Source organism: Ischnura elegans, chromosome 4 (genome assembly GCF_921293095.1).
Source record: "Ischnura elegans chromosome 4, ioIscEleg1.1, whole genome shotgun sequence".
NCBI lineage: Eukaryota > Metazoa > Arthropoda > Insecta > Odonata > Coenagrionidae > Ischnura > Ischnura elegans.
Window position 1 is genome coordinate 40,540,169 of NC_060249.1, and position 21,225 is coordinate 40,561,393.

Here is a 21,225-nt window from a genome sequence, read left to right on the forward strand (position 1 = left end):
GTTATCTTCTTTAAATATATGAATCACAGAATTTAAATAGGGAAATAAAATCCAAAAGTGAGGCCCCTTAAATTGAGCCTCATTACTAAGTTCCGTTTAACCAGATATTCTCCTTCAAAAAAGTCCCCTCTTCAGTTTAAAAAAGTCAGGCGTATAATGAAAGCTCACATGACGGAATCTGGTTCAGGATGAAGTTTTCTTTTTCTATAATACCTCTTCTCAGCTTCTGGACCAATGCCCCTAGTAGTAGTTTTTTAGGCAGAAAAAAATATTGTATATTTTTGAGCTAACAGTAGTTTTGGGAAGCTGAAGGAGTGAGGCAGCAGGGAGCTTTGCACCTTGTTTTTGTTGGCACATGAAATGTTTGGGTATGCCTGTTCCTGGTCACTACTGATTCCTTAGCTAACAAATATTCGATAAAATCTATTCCATTACTGGAATAGGTCCTATGGTTCAAATTGGTTTTTATTGCTCAACATATCAATCACAGCTATTTTACCTGAGCCGTTTTAAGGAGATGATTCTGAGCTGCTTTCATTGGATATATCCTTAAATTATTGGTGTATCGATGGTTGTATCTGTGATGTTTAATTTTCTTCATTGTTGTGGAACCCCTCATTTCAAAATCGTGTTTAATTTTAGGTTCAGAAAATAAAATGAAGCATCACCTGCGAGGTTACTTGGCTGGATTGTCATTGCTGCTTCACAAGACGGAAAGGCCTGAGGTTCTTGCATGCTTGCACAAATGTAAGGAGTCATTGGAGGTACCTGCTATGGAACTTCTTGAACCAGGAATGGAGCTTCTCACCAACAGTGGTGTGTAGTTATTTTGCTATCTTTAACTTTTATATTTTATTGCTATTTTCATTGTTGGCATACTTGTTACATATCACATCTTGCTTCCTCACACTGCTAGATAATAATTCATCTTTTATTTTAATTTCTGCTAGATCTCACAGAGTTGAGCATTGAGGGAGATAACAAGACCAATTTGGAGATTTTGGTTCGAAAAATTGGCTACACAAATTCACGGGAATTTCCAACCCCTGGCCGCAGAAACCTTCACCTCACCACATCTGTTGTGTAAGTCATGTCACTGTTGCTCGAATGATTCTGATTTAAATTTATCTGTGAGGAATCGGAAGAAGCTGGCCCCTGGTAACCCTTTGCTTATTGTGTAGGAGATTTGTTGTGGTTAAGTGACATCCTGTGGTGGCACATGTTTATAAGAAAATGTACCACCTTCAATGCACCTTTGCTTTTAAATGCTATTTGCTAGAACATTATATTTACAGTCAAATCAGTGATGACCATATTAGCAGGGGTCCAATAAGTCACAGATGTGGCTTTTCTGGTATGACAACAGGAATTTCCATTGAGGGCACTCATTAATTCAAACTTCATTTTTAGCCAAAATGGTTATTGGGTATGGCAAGGAGCATGATAATTGAGAGAAAAGATGCTTTGTGACTTCTCTTATTGTTCATAGATTTTGAAATATATTTATATTGCTTTAGGAGTTAAATTTGATTGAGTTTCACGAGCATTTTTATATTCTATGATGAATATTTCATCTTTTGACGTACCCTAATATCATTAAAATATTAATTACTGCCTCAGTATATTAAATTTTTTGGTTGTTCCAAGTCTCATAATGAACAGGAAATAGTTACCTGTAGAGAGGCCATTTTTATCTTCGTATCAAGTGTCATTTCTATTATTTCACATTTTAATTCAATGTTAGACTAAGTTATAGAGTAATTTTTCTTTTCGGAGTGATACACAGTGTTTTATTCCCCATTTAACTAACTGTTATCATATAACTTTACCTATGCTTTGTACTGTGCTTTTGTGCTGTGGTTTCAGGGTTTAGAATACTTAACCATTCAATGTCTTGTGTACAGTGGTGTGTTGGTATCATCTTACATTTAATTACTGGCTCCACAACCCTGCTTTTTCCTTTAAAAGGAACCAAATTTTGATGGAACTTGCAATCAAAGTTGCTCTTTTAAATTGCTGATTACTAGAGGCAAAGATTATCGGTGAATGAAAACTAAATTTCATCATAATAATCTGTCAATTTTGTATTAAAATTATATCATAAAATTGCAATTTTGCCATAAACAATAGTTTCACTATAAAAAATTCACCTGTCATAAATATTCCTTTTTATCCCAAAAACAATAATTTCACCAATAAAAATGCTTTTTAGTATATTAATTATATTTTTAATGGTAAAAGCCTTAATAAAGTAGAGTCAAAGCAAATGCTAAAGGAATAAGTTAATCATTTGTTAGATACACGTACAATAAACTCTCTTGTATTTCAATCTCACAACTCCAGAGAAATGCGGGAGTTGTACAGATGGGGAATATTTTTGAATGGTCTAAATTTTACTGTCACATCGACCCGCATGATGTAAAAAACTTATAATTTTGGCTAAACACTTTGGTAACAAAAGTCTCAAGGTCTCACACAAAAAATATAATATCATCACTTGCAAATATTTATATACTAATGGGTTGCTTCTAGCTATAAATTTTTTTAAAAATATGCCATCTCAAACTATTAACACTCGGGACTTTAAAATTGGCACTTTCTAGCTGAACCCTTGTTTTACTGGAATTGAGATCAAACGGTCAAAGTTGACATTAATTCTACATTTTTTGGCAGTCAAGTGGTTCTTTCATTAGTCAGAATATTTCCATGCACATCATTCTGCATCTGTATTTGCCACAGGTATCCTTAGGGTTGGCACACAATTTTTTTTTCAAAATGGGGGAAAACATTTTTAGGGGCAAGAATAAGTGGAAATATTGAAAATTCTTTTCCTTCTTCCAGAACTGATCTAACAGAATCTTTCAGAGCAGAATAGTCCAGAAGAAGTTCTTGAGTTTCTGTTGATGATAAGATGAGACATTATCAACAATTGTGCTCAGGTCCTTCACATCAGTTGTCAATATACACATTGAGTTGAATAATCTTCCCATGGTTGTAATAATGTTCCTCCCTGTGTCACTGTATACAAGGGATGACAGGTTGATAACTGTCTTTACACCTATTTGCTCCAGGTCCTCACACATGGAAAGTTGCGCATATTTGTCGAGACTATTGAGAGAAGATTCTTTTTCTTTTCCAAACTGTGCATTGCTGACTAGGGTAAAGGAATTCTTTTAATCTTAAAGTTTGGCCCATAATAGGCATACATATGGATACAATGATCCTTCTAGAATTGTGATAAGGTTGATGGTATCCATATAGTGCTCAATTACAACTGCTGCCTATATTTTAATTTATCCCTGGGTTGATGGGGTAGTATTTTTCAATTATTTGAATTTCATTTAGGTGATAGAAATAATAGAGGTGATCATTTTTTTAAATTTTTTTATAATGTTCTTTTCAATTTTCAACAGTCCGAAAGAATTCAATTAAATCCTCAAATTATTCATGTGCGGCTATGCAAAACACGATTTAAAAAATGAATATGTCACCAAATCGCCCCAAAATTTTCCGTGACAAGGTTTTTTTATCGGCAGAGGTGGAAAATACTGTGCCAAATTCGCAGAAAAAGAGCATAATTCCGGAATTTAGTTGAACCAAGTGAATTTCGTGCAACCTAGGAAATTTTGCGTCATATTTCACGTTTCGTTGTTCGCGAAAAATCTGTGCCCCCACTGATTGCTTTTGGAACACAGAATGGCCAAGTGCCAGCATTGTTGTGCATTGGTTAGGGGCAAAACTTTCAAAAGCTTAACAAATTCTCAAAAACTGTTAACGTCAACCTTAATGTTCATTTCTTGTTGGTTAACATTATATCCTTCTGGAAGTTGTTTTGATTGATTACATTAATATGTTAAATGTCAAATTAGTCATGTGAATGCTTCATTTAATTTTATTTCCCTTGGTTAATCACTATCTCTATCGCATTTATTTTTAGTTGTGGAGGTGGAAGGTCTGTTAAAATACCTTCAGTGGAGTCATTTGTTATGGTGCTGCAGCCTTCTAGACCCACTATTGAAGTCAATGGTACAGGAAATGTTGCTCGTGAATATGAAGACTTCCGGTTGGGAGTGAGGATTTTCACTGATGTCAGAGTGTCTGTCACCACTGGAGACAGCCAGAAGAAGCAGAAACTTTGGAAGAATGGTTTGCTTAATTATTTTCTTTTCCCGTATTTATATTATTATTATATGCAGAGGATAGTAGCCTAGAAGAATGGTAGAGGATGGTAGTGTTTAGGGTTTATATATTTTACTTATATGTACACAATTGGTTGAGCTTCTCCATGAACTTACTTGTATTTAATGATTACTTGCATTTTGGAGGTTTTTTCCATTCTTTACGCATTCCAATTTAAGTAAGTTTAGTAGTAGTAGTCATTATTTAGAGTTCTTGTATTTTGAATTTTACATCCATAACTTTCAGTCTGTGTAATTTTCATTGTCAAGTTTAAATGTTTTCGCAAGAACTATGTAAAATAATTACTCGACATCCAAATTTAGTTATTTTATTATTTGCTTAAATGGTAACGCATGCCTAGTTGAACTTAACAAGCTGTAGATAAAAGTTTTAGCTAATGAAAGAGAAAAAAATCCCAGCCATTGATGTACCGACTTGTCAAAATAATGAATTAAATCATCTCTCGTCTACTGATGCCATAGGGATGACAATTGCCCTTTGTAGTAATTGCTATCTAGATACAGTCATGTCAGGGTAACAAAACTTAAAATCTACTTGAGAGGCTGAAAGTTAAGTTGATTTTTTAAAGTCCTGAGCTGGGCAGCACATGCTGGGAGTTGGGAACATGTGACTCACCTATTTTGAGTGAGGGTGTTTCCCTTAAATTTTCCCTAATTTGAGCTGTTGTGTTGTCACTGATATTTGATAATTGATATAACTTAGAATGTTATAATTTGATATTACTCTGAGATATGGTAGATCTTGTGTTTAATATGCATAATGTTTTTGCTTATTATTGAAAGTATATTTACTCCTGGTTGCCGGTATCACCTCATGCAATATTATTAAGTTACTATTAATTTATTTCTTTTTTATGATTCTTTGATTTCTAAAATACATTTCTGAAAAATGTTTCCTCTGTTCCAGGTGAATCAATGAGTGTCATTGAAAGGAAGTTGGATTCCTGTAGTGTTTCAGTCTACCCTCCTCTAAACCCTGACCATGAAACTATAACTCTACCTGAAAATATGCTCTCAGAGTTTGGAATTGTTTCAAAAGTCAACAAAGATGGTGTTCTTATTTCTGGCGCTGATATGATTTATAATTACGAACAGGTAAACGCTTCATTAGATATTTCCAAAATAAATAGTGTATTATTATTAGGTATGTGTAAATTAATTTTTTCTGAATTGTCTTTTCTCAATTCTATGTATTTATTTTTAGGTGCTACGTCAAATTCAGTACACAAACAGAAAGCCAGCCTATTACCTGAATCGAGTATTTAAACTTACGTGCTCAGAGCTTAATGGCCGGTTTTTGAGCAATGAATATGTTCAGACTGTAAGTATTAGTATGCTTCACCTTATTTATATTATCTTGACAACACCTATAAATTTGTTGTTTTCCAATTAAGTTTTAATATCAAGTTTGAAATAATTGGAGCATTCATATTCAAGTTGCCTGCAGTTATGATTTTGTATTTTATTTTTCTCTTTTGCTCTCATTTATTATGTGGGAATTTACTCCCATTTGATAAATCCCAGTTCAGTAAAACCTGATCAATTTGAATTCTCTTAATTTTAAATTTCAGTTTAAAATTTGATATTCAGGGTAATTCAAGGTAAAATTTTGGAGTGTGACTGCTCTTTTTTTAAATCAGATTATTAGAAATAATCAGCCAATGAAATGGATTAGGACCTTTCTTCAAAGTTTATTTCACTCTCCCTTTCTCGTGTAATTAGTTTCTGATCCCAAATTTTGAGTTACTTATTTTGTTATGTATATGGTGTGCCAAGTAACATCCGTTCTTTGCCCCAATCAAACAACTCCCCAACAAAGTTGCTTCAACTTCCTGCAGCTAATAGGAAAGCCCTCAAGCATGGTGACCGATCTTTTAATTCTGTGCCCATACATTTTTTCAATAGTCAGTACTAATGTAGTCTGGTACATCTTCGTAATTTCTGGTGAGCTAAACTTGTATGAAAAATTGGGCCCTCTTTATTGATTGTCATAAGATCTCTTCTCCCTGAAAGTGATCTTTTGATGTTAGTTTCTTTCTGAGAATTGGAGTAAAGAAATATTTACAAACTTTGTTGTCGTGGCTTGTGAAATTATGAGCTAGGATTTTCTTTGATGTGTGTGTGCTTGTCATAAGCCTTGGGGTAGATCATGCAATTAAAATTTTGTGACTAAATATGCTGCAAATGTCAGAAAAATGAATCATAATTATGTAGTGCACTACCAATAAAAATAAATAATCCTCAATCTAGTAATTATAAAAATTTTATTGGTTTAAAATCCAATCGTATCAACCGAAACTATGGATTTTAATTGCAAGGCATTTGTGAATATATCATGCAATATATTCACCGAGCTTCTAGCTTATGAAGAAATAAAATATTTACTAAATGCTGCATCTTACCTCTATATTCTTACAATCAATAACTAGAATTCTACAGTTTCTATTTCTTGGGATTCTGAAAATCAATCTTATATTTTTGAGGTTCATGGTGAAGAAAATAATCACAACAAGGTCTCCAGGTTAATTGTTGATTTATATTGACAGCTTACAGTCATACATCCTAGACTTCCGAAAAAGGGTATGGCAGCTGCCACATTGGCTGGAAGCAATGGTAGCAAGTGGTCTGGTGTCGGTGCCTCTGGCCATGACATTCCAGTCAAGGCATCAGAAATGCCTGGAAGCATGAAAAAGGCTGTTGCCACTGGTATTCCTGCTTCAATGGGAGATAGTTCTCATCCTGGAAGGCAGTCCTCTCAGTCAGTTGCTGTACCTGCTCCACGACCTGCTCATGCTCAGGTTAGAATTCATATTCTAGCAATCCAGTTTCTCCTATTGTCTTAATATATCATAGTGTTTTACAAGGATAGCATTTAGTGAAAGACTTTTCTAATACAATTTCTGGTGATTCTTCAATATCCTTGGTTTTAACATTCATAATAAGGAGCTTTGTTACTAAGTACCTATTTAACTTATACTTATTAAAATCTGTCATCATGGTGTTGCAGAAGACTTTAATTTTGTCTTCACGAGCTTATTAACAGTCTAAAAATCTTAATTAGACATTCTACTTAAGTTTTCTTTTTATGGTCTATTTTCAAGATCCAACAGAGGCACCATGCTGAACTTCATCCATCACAAACAATGGGTGATGTATATTTGACTGCTGATGTTTCAGATACAGCTCAAGCAGTTGTAACTGGTGGAAGTAAGTCACATAAGTTTGCCTGTTCATTTCGTTCATAGAATTCATGCTCTTGCGTTAGTATTGCATCTATTTAGCAACTTAATTGATATATATCTACGAAACCACCAAGTTCATTTGCCTTTTATTTTATAATTTTTACTTTGGTGAATATAAAAGTAAAACAAACCATTTTTTGCTATAAAATGAAAGATGTGAAATGATTAGTAAATATTATTTTAATTCACAAAGGTAATGTGCTCACATAGTGAGAACAGTTGATCTTCTTCAGCTGAAAATAAAATAGTCTCGTATGTATTTTATGTGAGTGATTTTAAGAGCTACCAATTTTCTCCTTTTGAATTATAGAGCTGTGTTCTGGATAAAATTTAGTAAATTAAAATATAATCTCTCCTATCTATTTCAGGTCATGCTGTCACAATCATTATTGTTGTGTGTGTTGGCTTCTTGGTTTTCATGATAGTGCTGGGAGTAATTAGGATCAGGGCAGCTCATCAAAGAGCTCAGCGTGAGGAAATAGCAGATACTGAAATGGCTTGGGATGACTCAGCCCTTAATATTACTGTCAATCCAATGGATGTGAGTAATTTTTCTTCACACAAGCTGCAATATTTTTATCAGAATTTTTGTGTTTTTTAAAGAAACCAGTGAAAAAACTGTTTTGCATTCATATTGAAGGATTTTTTCCACTTGTCAAATTATGTGTACTGCTGTGCATCTCTCTCACTTGCCCCAAGGGGCATTTTTGTAGTTTTTTATCACTTTCAGATTTCTCTAGATCTAGACCTAAGTTTCTTGCGATAAAAATCATATACATTTCTTGAAATTTATTTTCGATCGTAATTGTTCCTAATTTTATTATAGGGTTAAACTTTAATATCCATCAATCAAAATTTAATCAATTCCATTGTCTATGGTGTTCTGTGAAATGCTTATTATGAAACACTCTGGAAACATGAAAGTAGTGGAGAAGCAGCTGGAATTAGTAGAGAACATTGTTATGTCCTAATACAATGGCTGATCAATGGGCACATTTGTAAAAATGGGCATCATAATGGGCTGGGAAATATTATATTTGATACGAGTGGCCACCACGGTACTACTCCCATTTTCTTGGCCCTCGGGCCTATTTCCACTGCAGCTCGATGCACAGGGATCGCAGTCCGGCCACGGAAAGGGAGGCAAAGGCGGAGGTAAGGGTGGCGGCCATTCAGCCTTGACCCTGTCTGGTGGTGCCACCTGTCTTGATGATGACGATGACGACACATCAGACGACGGGTCGAGCTATCGGGATGACTTGGATTCGTCGGACGAAGATGAAGAAGAGGATGAGGAGGAAGAAGAGGAAGAGGAGGAGGATGAGGATGATGGGGGTTCTGGGAGGGAAGAGGAGGAAAGGAGCAATGGAATGGGTGGCAAAGGCAAGGATTTGGAGTGGGACAATTCGACCCTGGCCATCTAAGGAGTGTGGCCCCAATCGCCCCCTTGTACTTGATTTTTAACGTAAAAGAATTAAAAAAGGGAGGAGGTTGTGGAAATGGGGTTGGGGGGGTTGGAGTAACCTGGGGTTTGGAGAGGAGGGGAAAAGATTGCTGTTAAACTCGTAATTGCTGCTGGTTGTGGAAGTGAATTACACTCCTCTTAAAATATGGGGGTTTTGGCTCTCCCCGAAATGTGCTAGCTCTCCCCTCCCCACTTGTCTCAAATCTCCCTGCGAGAGGCCGCCCATCCCTTTGAAAAGTCCCCCATTAACAGTTGCCTGTCAATCCTTCCCTCCTCCTTCTCCCGTCCACAGTTCCTTTGTTATTGCTGTCCCAGTAATTCCCGTTTCATGTTATTCCTTGTGTTTCTTTCCCCTCTTTGTGTCTGATGAGGTGGGGCTGTTTAAGGAGTTGGTGTGGGTTTTTTATTGTCAATTTTTTTATGTTTAAGAAAGTATTATTTACTTTGAGCTTAAATTTGTGATTTTTACATATTTTTCCCCAGCTCTCCTTTGTCACTACTATTCCTCATCTAGTTTTACCTTCCCTCTCTCTCTCCCCAGTTTCTTTGATTCCTTTCTAGCTGTGGTTGTCCTGATTAAATATGCACCACCAATTACGACACAAGCATGCACCAACGTGTTCATTAAATGCACGTTAATTCATGCCTCTAAAAAGGTTTTGTGGAAATGAGATAATAATTTAAGTCCAGCTTGTAAGTCTAATGAGGCGAAGTCCTTTTAATTTTTTACCGTCCCTTTTACCAAGGCCCACAAATTCTTTCTAATTGCATTTATGTGTCTGTGTGTAAATTTTGGGTGCTCCAAATAGCTGAGATCGTGTTGTCGGCAATATTATCATCAGTGTGTCTTTATTATAATTGATGATTCTGATTATTGATATACATAATAAATGTAAAAACTATCCCAAACCTAGTGAGAGTTCAGAGTTACTGATAGTAGTGCCATACATGCAAATCACTCTGTAGAATCCTATGTTTTATGCCCTTGACTTGCCCTTAATATTTTTGAAATATTTGCATATAAAGACTTAAGGTTTACCTGCAGAGTCAGTTTGCATGATAATTTTGGTGTCCTTAAATGGAAGAAATCATAATGTTAAGAGTTGTATTATTCATTCACTTTGTTCTTTAAGAAAACATATCCCAATTATGATACCTAGGGAGCAACTTAATGATAATGTGGATGTTATATCTTTGGCAGCTCTGTATATTTTGTATGTGGTGTGGGTGTCTGTCGTGTCTGTCACTTGGTGGAAGTATTTTTTTTTAATTTCCTAATTTTTGCCTCCTTTTCAAGGCATTTAATGTGTTCAATCTTTTTATTGTATTGTTATTTATTCCTTGTTTTTCTGAAACTGACATCCTGATGTCATGAAGTATTTTTATAATGTGCACTTGGTACTGTAATATGGAAGGGATAGCATTTCACTCTCACAGAAGAGGATGTAAAGATGGGTAAGACATGCATATCACCCTCTTCAAATGACTATGTCCCCATTATGCGATTTTAATGTTGTATGGATTTTCCTTTCTGCTCAAGAGCTTATTCACTGAAACTTCAGCAATGATTGACTCGGGCCCAAGAAAAAGGAGTAATGAAGACGTATGCAGGGGCCATGGGGAGTGTGGAAGTATTGATTTTGTTTTTTGGGGAATCGTTGGAATGAATTAATGGAATGGAAAATTGCACATCATTGATGTGTTGAGAATGTTAGGTGGACCCATTGAAGCCATCACTATTTTACTAGATGGTGCATCCCTTCTTCTCAACGGACATCTCGACCCCTTTTGCTGTCTCAAACTGTCCTCCCTCCCCTCCACACACCTTCTATCGGGGTGCTTGCAGCCCTGCTTTTCTAAAGTACCCGCCTACCTTTACTATTCTATTTAAATGGCTCTCCATCCAACATGTTAAGGTGTGGGGTTATATTAGCTGTAATAAGCTTTCTTTTCCTCTAGGGTAGGCTTGGGTAACAGTAATATAGTGCACTCTCAACATTGTCATGTTTTTAAAAACCTACTAATGGGAATATAGTATTAGGATATGCACAGCACAGAAATGTCTGTCAAAAAATCTGCTGAGGTACACTATTATCAATTATCCTAACATTTTTATTTTACACTTAACCTTGAATACATTTTTCTGGACATTCCATTTAATGATCTTAATTTAGTTTATGAAATTTCCTGACTTCTTTCATACGGTAATATAAGGAGGCATCTGGAATGTAGAGATTAGGTATAATGTCCTACTTAGCCAACGGAGGGTACACCGTATAAATAATTAGAAGAGTCCTCAAGGGAATAGGTACGGTATGCGCGTGTGTGTGTGTGGCTTTCTATGTGCAATGGAGCGCAGCGCCTGTCTTCTCGTTTGGCTTAGGAAAAACCTAAGTGTTGTACTTATCACCATTAGCCTTGATTTTAATTTTTTACAAAATCATGTGGATATCCTTGGATATATAAAAGAACTCAGGAAATGCCGGTAGCAAAAAATGAAAAAAATTGAAAAAGAGAAAAACTTTGTGAAAGCACATCATTATAAGATTAAGCTGGATGCTGTCGTGGGTGTAGAGCCATTTTTTTCTTTATGTGAGAATATTTGGTGCAGCTGTATTGACAATGCAGGTGCATATTCATTTGCAGCACAAGTTTGTACAATATATGGAAATTGTGGTCTTTGTCTTAAAATGTCATAAACACAGTTGTTTAATAAAGCCTACACCCAAAAACATGCCATTGTTACTTTAAACATATTAATAATAGGATACACCTGATAAGGTTCATTTAGTATTATAAGACTGATGTTATCGTTTTATTTCAAATTCCATGCTGAATTTCTTTCTCGTGAAAGCATTAGTCTTACTTTAATTGAGTACTTAAAGATTTGGAATTATATGATTTATGTTTCCAACATTTCCTTCCATATCCAGCTAGATATTTGTGATTTTTATTTTTAGTTGTCATTGTTTTGCTAGAAACTGCTGTTATTTAAATAAGCAAGTGCTCGTTGGCCATATTTTGGGTAAAAACAAAAAGATAGATTAGTCACGATTACTGAAGGTGAAATCAGGTGGCCAAGTATGATATCGGAGTGCATACATGAGCAACATTTTCCCCTTAAGTTTCCCTAATGACAAATGCTGTCCTCTTAGAAAATCACTGCATCCACTTGTGGGCTTGAAAATTAGCTGAGTCTTACGAAACATTGATGTTATGTTTGATAATGTGAAGATAAAGATTCAAATGTAAATAATTATTAAAAAAAAAAAGAGGCTAGCAAGGAAGGGGATCACTAAGTTGTCACTGAAAAGTGGAAAAATCTATTTTTAAATACACTAGTTTGCTTCATCAGCATTGCTTAATGGCTTTCTGGAAGACATTTTATGTTACCAATATCATAATGTTAGTTCATCAACTTTTTCTAGAAGTGAAAAGTAACTTTGTAGGACTCGCATGAGATGGGCTTAGCGTTTTTGCCTGTTGGGATATACTGATTGGTATTGGGAAATTTTGCATTTATCTAACCTTAATACGTATCAGCGAGTGCAAGTGACCATATGTTCGGGATGGATGTTGGTATGGTGAAGTGCTTATGGGATTAGAAGTGCATTTTGAGAGCCAAACGAGTTAAAATGTGTTTTGTTTGGTGCTTTTTTGATTAGGACTTGAATAGCTGTGCATTATCAATTACAGGTTTTCTTGTATCCTAAGACAATATTGCCCAAGGAATTATATAGTATGCTTTAAATTATTCATCTAAAGGACATGTTCATGTATTTGTCTTTCATTATCTAACCATACTGAAAAGAAATGCTTAACCTCAAGGTAATTTAGTACATCATTGGCCTCAACATAAAAAATAGAATATCCTTCAAGAGGAAAACACGAGTTTATTAAGGTTTGCACTTCCTCTGTGATTATATGGCTACCTGCATTCTCTATTTCATTTTTATCTTATTGTCACATCAAAAACTGTGGATGTACTATATATTTGTGCATAAATAAATGTTAATTTGTAATATAAGTTCTGGTCATAAAATTGTCTTTCCTAACTTTTGGTCAGGAAGGTTAGCATTTCCCACATGTAGGAGTGAAATTGATTATAAATTGCTGGTACTAAATTGCTGGAAAATTTTAAGGGTAAAAGTAAAGTGGCATGATGAAAAGTTTGATTGCAATTTACCGAAGTCTGTTAAATACTTGAATCCTACAGCGCTTTAGGGATGGGAATACATTTTCAAACTTAAAATTCATTCAGTGCCTAATATAAAAAGATTGGCCTTTGATCACCTGCAAAGAAGCATAACATGTGATGCAATGGGACAATCTTCAATAGGTAATTTAATCTAATGTTCCTGCGATGATGCTATTATGTAGACCTAATTGTTGTAATAGTCCTCTAATTGTGGAATTATAGAGCAGTCCTGTTTATCATAAAAGACTTCATGGAAGTACATATATTAATTTACTAAGGCATCTCTAGAATTTTATTCGGCTATATGTACTTGAATCTTTTATGAAAGAGTCCAGTTTAATCCACTCTGTTCCCTTGATGGTATTTGAGAAGCAATTTCGCAGACAAATTGCTACAGTTGAATCTCGATTTTTCTTCCATCTGTCCTTTCCTCATTTATGTCTGCATTCACAGGCACACAGTTCTGTCATCACTGCTAGGGTATGTTGATATTTACTTGAGAAAGTTGCAATGCTAAGGTTTCAAGTAGGTCCTATTACTTACTTAGTGTAGGAGGTACATCATGCAGTCCTGAAGTACCTTCAAATACAGTTCCTACCTTGTACAGGATCTGTTTTCTATGTCAGTGTTAAACACAAATGAAAAAACCAATGCGATTTTCCCGGCAACAACAAGAGAGCAAAAAGGCATCTGGCTACACACTCAAGGTAAGTGTACGCACTGCTTTGACTTGGAGGTATGAGGGTAAGAAGAACTTGAAAGCAATGATGAACTATTTTAGTAATTGAAAGTAGGCGTAAAAGTATTTAAGTAAAAGTAGATCTTTAGAGCACCCAAAAAAAGTTTCACATAGGAGCTTGAGTCAGCCAGTTTCGGGGGGCTTTTGTGGAGGAATAAAAAGCAGTGGCCGGTTTTGGGTGGGTTGAGGTAGAGCACATGAAGAGGTATTTCAAATTTTTCAGGGAAAAGATGCATAAACATAAAAAAGTACAGGAATGTGCAATATTTGAACTTAATAATCTAAGATCGAGATGATGAGAAAAAATAAATCAAAGACTGATGAAATAGTTTTTAAGTCCAAAAATGCTCCTCACCAGTTTTGCGAATATTATCTGGGAATCTTTTTTTTTAATGGACGTAATGGGAATCGAGAGGTATTAGAATGTGATACTTCTGGGATGTAGCTTGCAAGGTAAGTGTGAAGATAGAAAATTAAGACATCTGGTTATTACTGATGAATAAAAATTGAGACTAAAATAAGTTAAAAATTTTGCATCTAATTTTTAAAAATAAAGCTGGATGAAATAGCACTAACCAAGTAGGTACTTAAGATTTCCAATTTATATAATCCTAAAGAAGAAAATTTTGAGAAAACACATCATGCGAATGACATTATACATATTAAAAATATAGGGACTGACAATGACCACTGATGATTTTACCATTCAAAGGTAGAGCTTTTTACCGGCAGCTGGACTGGAAAGAGCACGGTTTGGACCAATGGGATAAAGTGTTGCAAGCGCAACATATGAAAGACATGCAGGTGAAGCAATTTTATGAACTCTATGAGCAATATCTACAGGGTGGGAACTTGAGGACCATTTGAAAATTTGTCATAATATTCCATTCCAATTACTTTTCGTTCCATGATTCCGAAGATTTTACTCGAAAAGGTTATATTTAGGTTTTATTACTATAGCTATCTGTCGTTCCTCCTCCAATTAAATAGGGTAGAATCCAGTCCTAACTCAATAATTCAGACCCACTTAACTCTTCGTCATTGCCAGTGGCCTACTTTTTAGTGACTTTCATGCGTCCCTCGGCTTGGCCGATTCCTCACACCCCAACTGTTTTTGACCCTGAACAGCCTATTTCTGCGTGTATCCCGAAAATGCTGGCTCGAAAAAATTCTGAAATTTTCGATCGTTTCTGGTCACGTGATAAATAGTAAAGAAAGTACCTCTAGTGACCTTAACAGCCTTGCGTCCCTGCTAACTCCTCACTCCCCAGCCGGTTTTGCAGGGAAATTGGTGACGAATTTCGCCATTACTATAAGATATGTAACTAAAATAAAATATTTTTTCAAGGAAATAATCTCATAAACTAAAAATGTCACAACTTGGTTTGCCCTTCCCTAGACTTGCCTAGACTAGACTTCCCTAGCTTGCCCCCCCCCCCCCAGTTATGATCCTGGGTACGCCCTTGATGTACCCCCTCAAGAATTGAAATACCAGGGCCTAGAAAGCTAAATTTTACTCAAGGCATGCTATTTTGACATCAAATATACAGAAGTGCACTGCAGAAGTTAAAGGAGTTATTAAGTGTCAGGGGCCAGGCAGATAAGCCAACATAAGTCACATTTCAGCCCCATATTAATGCTCTGAGCTATAAAATAAAAGAAAAAATAGAATATCTTTCCTTGAACATGGATTAAAAAAGACCAAAAAATGACAAAGGTAGATTTTTCCAGCAAAAGGTAGGAAAGGCTGAAGCCAGTTGTATTCTAAAAACATACAACCCTTTCAACATGTTCTCTTACTGCTCCTCATATTACACTGGCTGTTTGAAGTGGGCATGCTATACCTCCACTGAATGGATATGCTCTACAGCCCTCGGAATGTAAAAAAATCGCCTCTTTCACCCTTCTAAATGTGATTAAAATACATCCAAAAATCTATAACCACAATGGTTCCCCTGGTCAGTGGCACAAGGGGGGTTTTGGGAGATAAAACTCTCTCAGAGCTCAGAGAAATTATTAAGTTTAATCCATTTTACTTAATTGGATTGATATTTATTAATAATAGAATAGTGTAAGGATTAATAAAATATCCCTCAGAAAGCCGTAAAACTCACCATTTTGAAAAATTTATCTTAAAATTCTGCAATTAATTTCACACCTACAGCTTATCCTGGTGGGTATTACATACCCCCACACACCCCGGTATTAGTTGCATCTAAACCCCCCCAGCCTTAATTCCTATAGCTGCACCCCTGCCCCTGGTTATCAGTTGTGGGTATTGCACTTCCTCAAACAAAACTCCTCCATGGAATGTTGCTCATTATTTACATTTTATCAAATCAGATATTCAGCACCATTTCATGATAGATGGACAGGTTTGGTATACCTCTGTCATACGTTCCTGCCATCTTCATGCCTGCAATAGTAGGGAGAATGGGTAAAAGTTACAGCAGGGAGGTTGTTTGGAGGGGAAGGCAAAAAAAGTTCCCCTCCACTCTTGAGCTCAAGGGGAAGAAAAGGTAATTTGGTTGCCCAACCCAAAAACAGTAATTACAACCTAGTGGTTGGCAGCAAGTGCATTCCCAATGGAGTCCGGAAGAGAATGGTCACTTTCACATCACTCTCCTCTATACCCTCCATCAAATCGCTCAAATATCTTTTGGCAAGGCTTCTAATATGGGACAGTACAGATCTAAAGTCCAAAGTTGAGACACTAAAGAGGAACTAAATAGAGAAAGCTACCCATATTGAATGTTTCAGAGCATAGATTTTTAAGGTATACATTGAACTGAAGGAAAAATTATTTAAGAATTTTATTTTAGACTTAACAGCATTTAGCTTTAAGGCTTAGTTGTTGGAAGGTTGTAGGTATTGTTGTATTTCTCCAAATATATATATAAATATTTCCCCCCCTAATTTTGAGGCTTTAGTTTCGGGAAAAATTCAAAAAATGGGTTTGAATATAGCACTCCCTTTACTTTTACCACGGACATTTTTGGAAAAGAAAGGGGGACTATATTCAGACAAATACGGTATGTATTGAGGTTCTGTAACCTGAACAAAAGATGTAGATTTGGGCAGACCAACATCTCAACGATAGCATTGGCACTGATCTCTGCTCAGTTACATTGACTACAATGAAATAGCATCGTGACTAATAACTAATAGCCACAGTATTTTTAAGCATCCTTTTTCCTCAATCAATAATTATTTGGGAGAAAATTAGCCAAACAACCCACTAAACCAGCAGGAATGAGCACCTTAATAAATGATTGCAATCCTAGGCAGAGAGGAAAAAAAACAAGTACTTATGTTATGACAAAAGGTTTCAGGAGGAAAAATCAGAATATGAATCAGAAGAACTTGTAAACGAAGCAAAGCATTACAGGCACCTGAAGAAGTGATGTGTTTCATCCATAATTTATTTAAGCCAATGAAAATATGATATGGAAATTCATAGAAATAAGAAAACCACAAATTTTGGATACCACTCCCCTATGATACTTACACAATAGGAGTTTTAAATCCATAAGATAAAATGTCATCACATAAGACAAAAAAAATTACTCTATCCAATAAATATACATGGGATCTTCAAAAAAATAATAGTGTTAATTCAAGTTTAGAGAGGAAATGGATTCTAGAAGAGATGCATTTATGAGTACAGCTCACTAGACATAATTATCTGAACAAGAAAATAATTATAAGAATAAACACTCAGGCAAAGTTAGAAATATTATAAGCTTTAAGAAAATTCAAACACAGGAATGCTTTACATGACAATCACCTACCCAGATAGCACAAAGAAAGAGAGTTACCCATTTCTTATGGTTTCTTTACAGAAAAACATGATAAGCAGCTTATCGTAAGGTAAGGGGTTTATTTAAGGCAAGGATAAGATTTTAGGGTTAAATAGGTATGGATTGCCGTAAAATATCCTCAAATAAACTTAAGTCGCTTCTGTTGGAGCATCAAAGGCGGCAGAATTACAATCCACACAAGCTATGCTCCCGACACAAATTTAAAGCCTACGGTTAAATTCAGCAAGTCTTCATAAGAGCTGAACAACTGATAACAAATTTTCATCTAAAAAAAAAAATAACAACTTCAAGCAACTTGCTGGTGAAGATGCTAAGTATAATTTAAGTACTTTTCTCTCTTGACGAAAAGAAAAAAAATAACTATACCAGGAATCCAATGTATGACCCACAGATGAGCAGTTATGCATGCTAACGATTACAACCCATTGCAGGTTAAGGATATGAGGCGTAGGTATCTTAGATGCTGTGTGCATGAAACAAACTGAATTCATTTAAGGTCCACACAATCTAGCATTTATGAATTTTAATTTATGGATTGAAAACCCGATGAATAAAATTATTGATTTTAGAGATATCTTTTTTGGCATTTTTATATTCTACGTCGCTATTCATGTGAAATTATGTGTTATTCTTACGACCGTCGTTTAGCCGTCATATTTCATAAATGTGATTAATTTTCAAATTATAGTCGTATGATGTTATTTCTCCTGATATATATAAGCACCAAGAATGAAAACATTATTCTTATGCATAAATGACTTAAAGAATACTCTAAAACGATGGAATAATAACAACATCTAAGGAAATGCTGAAAGTTTGGCCTCCATTTTATGATTACTCTGGATGCTTGTGGGTCTGGCTGTAAGAAACCCATAAGGAAAGGCCAACCTGCTTACTTATAAGTGCCTTCCTTATTTTTTCCTTTCTCAATTATTTATAATGCGCTTGCTGGGTACTGTAATAAAAAACAGTGCACAGTAATTGGAAATTTCCCTCTTCTCCTCAAAAGGTTTCACTGACAGAAAATACAAGTGACTTTCATAAATTGACTTCATTTGAGACATTATGAGAGAGATATGCATGTACAAGGATTAAAAAATATGGTCATTACTTTATACAGACAGATAATCACAGGAACATACATCATTGAGGTATGTACAAGACATAGAATAAACAGATTAATGGATTCCAGAGAATCATAAATCTGTTAGTGAGGTGACTCTCCAGAAAAAAATATTTATCTTGTTCTCCAATCTGCTGTTGATTGTACGTTTCAATTTAGGGATGCCACAGGTTAATAAAAGATACACAACATCTTATGTAATACACCAACATAAAGAATAACAGAGTATACATCCACTTCATAAGCTATTATATTATCAACATCTTGAGTCCAATATTTTGGGTCCACCAAATTTTTACTGACCGGGATACAAAAGAACTAACCTGAGAGAAAGCATAGAAATGATTGTAAATCCTTGTTGCAGAGCAATTGATCTTTCTTCCTCTATTTTTCTTTAAATCAAAAATTAAAAGAATTGTAATGTCATTAAGCTACTCACAAATTAGTACGTAAAAGTAAACCCCTTGAATGAAGTTTTCAAAGGTTACAAGTCCTCAGACATATTTAGTTAATTGTGGACATTCCTTCCCAAATGAATTATCAAAATCTTGGATTTCAACATGTTTATTGGATGGAGATAGCCTATACATATCACATGATAGCTTTTTCCAAATTGCCGAATACCATTTAATGGAAAAAATAAGTAAAGAAAAGCATTTCCATATAACATTCCATTTAAAACTTAACTTTAAATCTAACTTACAAACATTAAAAGGTAAGCTGCAGTCAATAAATATCACATCCCCCTCTGAATATTCATAGAATAATCCATTACTTATAATGCGAATGAAACAATAACAAACACATTTTTCAGGGAATAATACAGGTTTGCATTACCAATGCATAACCCATTAGATGCCTGTAAGACAACTAGGAATTTAAAATACTGCAACTGAAATCACAGACAGTTCCTTACAGCTAACAGACTCCTCATAAAGTAGGTATCGAAAAATTAGAGGAAATACTGAGCTATTTGAAACACACTCAATAAAATTTATGCATTTAAACATACAAATATCCATTGATCAATAAAGGATTTGGCAAACAACTATTAACATAGCATCAAACTTTGGCCATGTGTGAGTGAGTGGGCAGATGAAGCAATTTGTTGGCTAACTGCTGGACATCAAATGTCTGATGTCGCATGTAAACTTTGGTCTCCCAAAGCATATGGACAAGAGTATCATCTCTAGTTTCATTCATTTGAATATCTGATGACAGAGGAGGGGAGAATCGATAATAGTTAACTCCCATTGTAGAGCACCATGCACGAGCTCTATCCACAACATGAGAGTCACATGCTGTTGCCTGGGGATAATAAATACGTAAGTATTGAGTAATTTCATGAAATTTAATTCAATATACCTTATCTACATCAAGAAAGATAAATATGAATAATTTAGCCAAATACAATTTAGGAGAAATTATCCCTCATCCTCCCATTAAATTGAGACATTTTTAGGGAATAAGATCATAATTATGTATATTGAATATGAATTGGTTTTATAACTGTATTAAATTAGTTAAATGCTCATTTTTCATTGGTTAGATGACTTAAAAGGTCTCATCTAGTAATCATTGCAGGCAGTTGCATTAACCTGAAAAATGCATTCTCTTCATTCTTCTTAGTTAGCTCCGAAAGACAACTTCTAATCAAAACAAATCATGAGTTTTCACAAAAAAAATTAAAAAATGATTATCATTGTGAAAAAAACAGGGATCCAAGCCATGTTTATTTTTCAATTCCAATTCAACTTTGATTTAAAAATGCACTCATTCAATTTAGATTGTAAATAGAGATACACAGATTTCTAGTATCATTGATTAGTGGCGCAAGTCCTTATGCAAGATTCATTCATGCTGCTTTCTAATGAAGTGAGACATCAAAACACATTTTTGGAAAATGACAGGTATTGTTCAACTGAGAATGCCACCCATTGATGATAAAAAAAGATTTCTCTAAGAGCCTGCGATGATAACATTTTATAGCATCCAACAAAGAAATCTATATACCCATGAGTAACTCAGAAAAGAAATACTGAGCGATGGAAGAAAAGCAACCCAAAAAATAACAGAGAAAATTTCTCCTCAGGCATTTCACCCATCAAATATTTTTGGCTAGGTGTGAAAGCCTCATTATCTCAAGTTATTTGCTTTTTTTTCATTGGCAGTAAAATTTCTATTGAACTATAAGTTATCAATACATTCTCTTATGTTTTTAGAGCTGTGTAATAATTATCATTCAATCATTAAACATGTAATAAATATATAATGCATGAAAATAAGTGGATATAAGATTTTAAAAATCAGAACACTTACTTGATCAATTAGTAGATTTCCAAGCACAGACAACCCTGCAAGTAATCTAGTTGAATCTAAAATATTTCCAGGTCTAAAAATATCAATTTCTTTAACCTGTGAATGAGAATAAGACCGTA

General features: G+C 34.9%; 2 protein-coding genes across 3 annotated transcripts in view; one reads left to right on the forward strand and one right to left on the reverse strand.

Annotated features, from left to right (window-relative positions):
* The window catches only part of LOC124157324 (calsyntenin-1), a 41,875-nt gene extending 28,942 nt beyond the window's left edge, over positions 1-12,933 (forward strand). For both annotated transcript variants that reach the window (XM_046531957.1, XM_046531959.1), the window contains exons 10-18: positions 643-816; positions 951-1,083; positions 3,938-4,146; positions 5,107-5,294; positions 5,404-5,520; positions 6,746-6,997; positions 7,301-7,406; positions 7,810-7,982; positions 8,545-12,933. In XM_046531957.1, the coding sequence (XP_046387913.1) occupies positions 643-816; positions 951-1,083; positions 3,938-4,146; positions 5,107-5,294; positions 5,404-5,520; positions 6,746-6,997; positions 7,301-7,406; positions 7,810-7,982; positions 8,545-8,865 (1,673 nt within the window). In that variant the 3' untranslated portion in view covers positions 8,866-12,933. The remainder of the gene's footprint in view (positions 1-642; positions 817-950; positions 1,084-3,937; positions 4,147-5,106; positions 5,295-5,403; positions 5,521-6,745; positions 6,998-7,300; positions 7,407-7,809; positions 7,983-8,544) is intronic.
* A 5,763-nt stretch (positions 12,934-18,696) lies between these two features.
* Positions 18,697-21,225, reverse strand: part of LOC124157327 (85/88 kDa calcium-independent phospholipase A2-like) — a 39,873-nt gene continuing 37,344 nt past the window's right edge. The window contains exons 13-14 of the mRNA XM_046531961.1: positions 21,107-21,202; positions 18,697-20,095 (exon numbers count right to left, since the gene is read on the reverse strand). Of these exons, the coding sequence (XP_046387917.1) occupies positions 19,850-20,095; positions 21,107-21,202 (342 nt within the window). The 3' untranslated portion in view covers positions 18,697-19,849. The remainder of the gene's footprint in view (positions 20,096-21,106; positions 21,203-21,225) is intronic.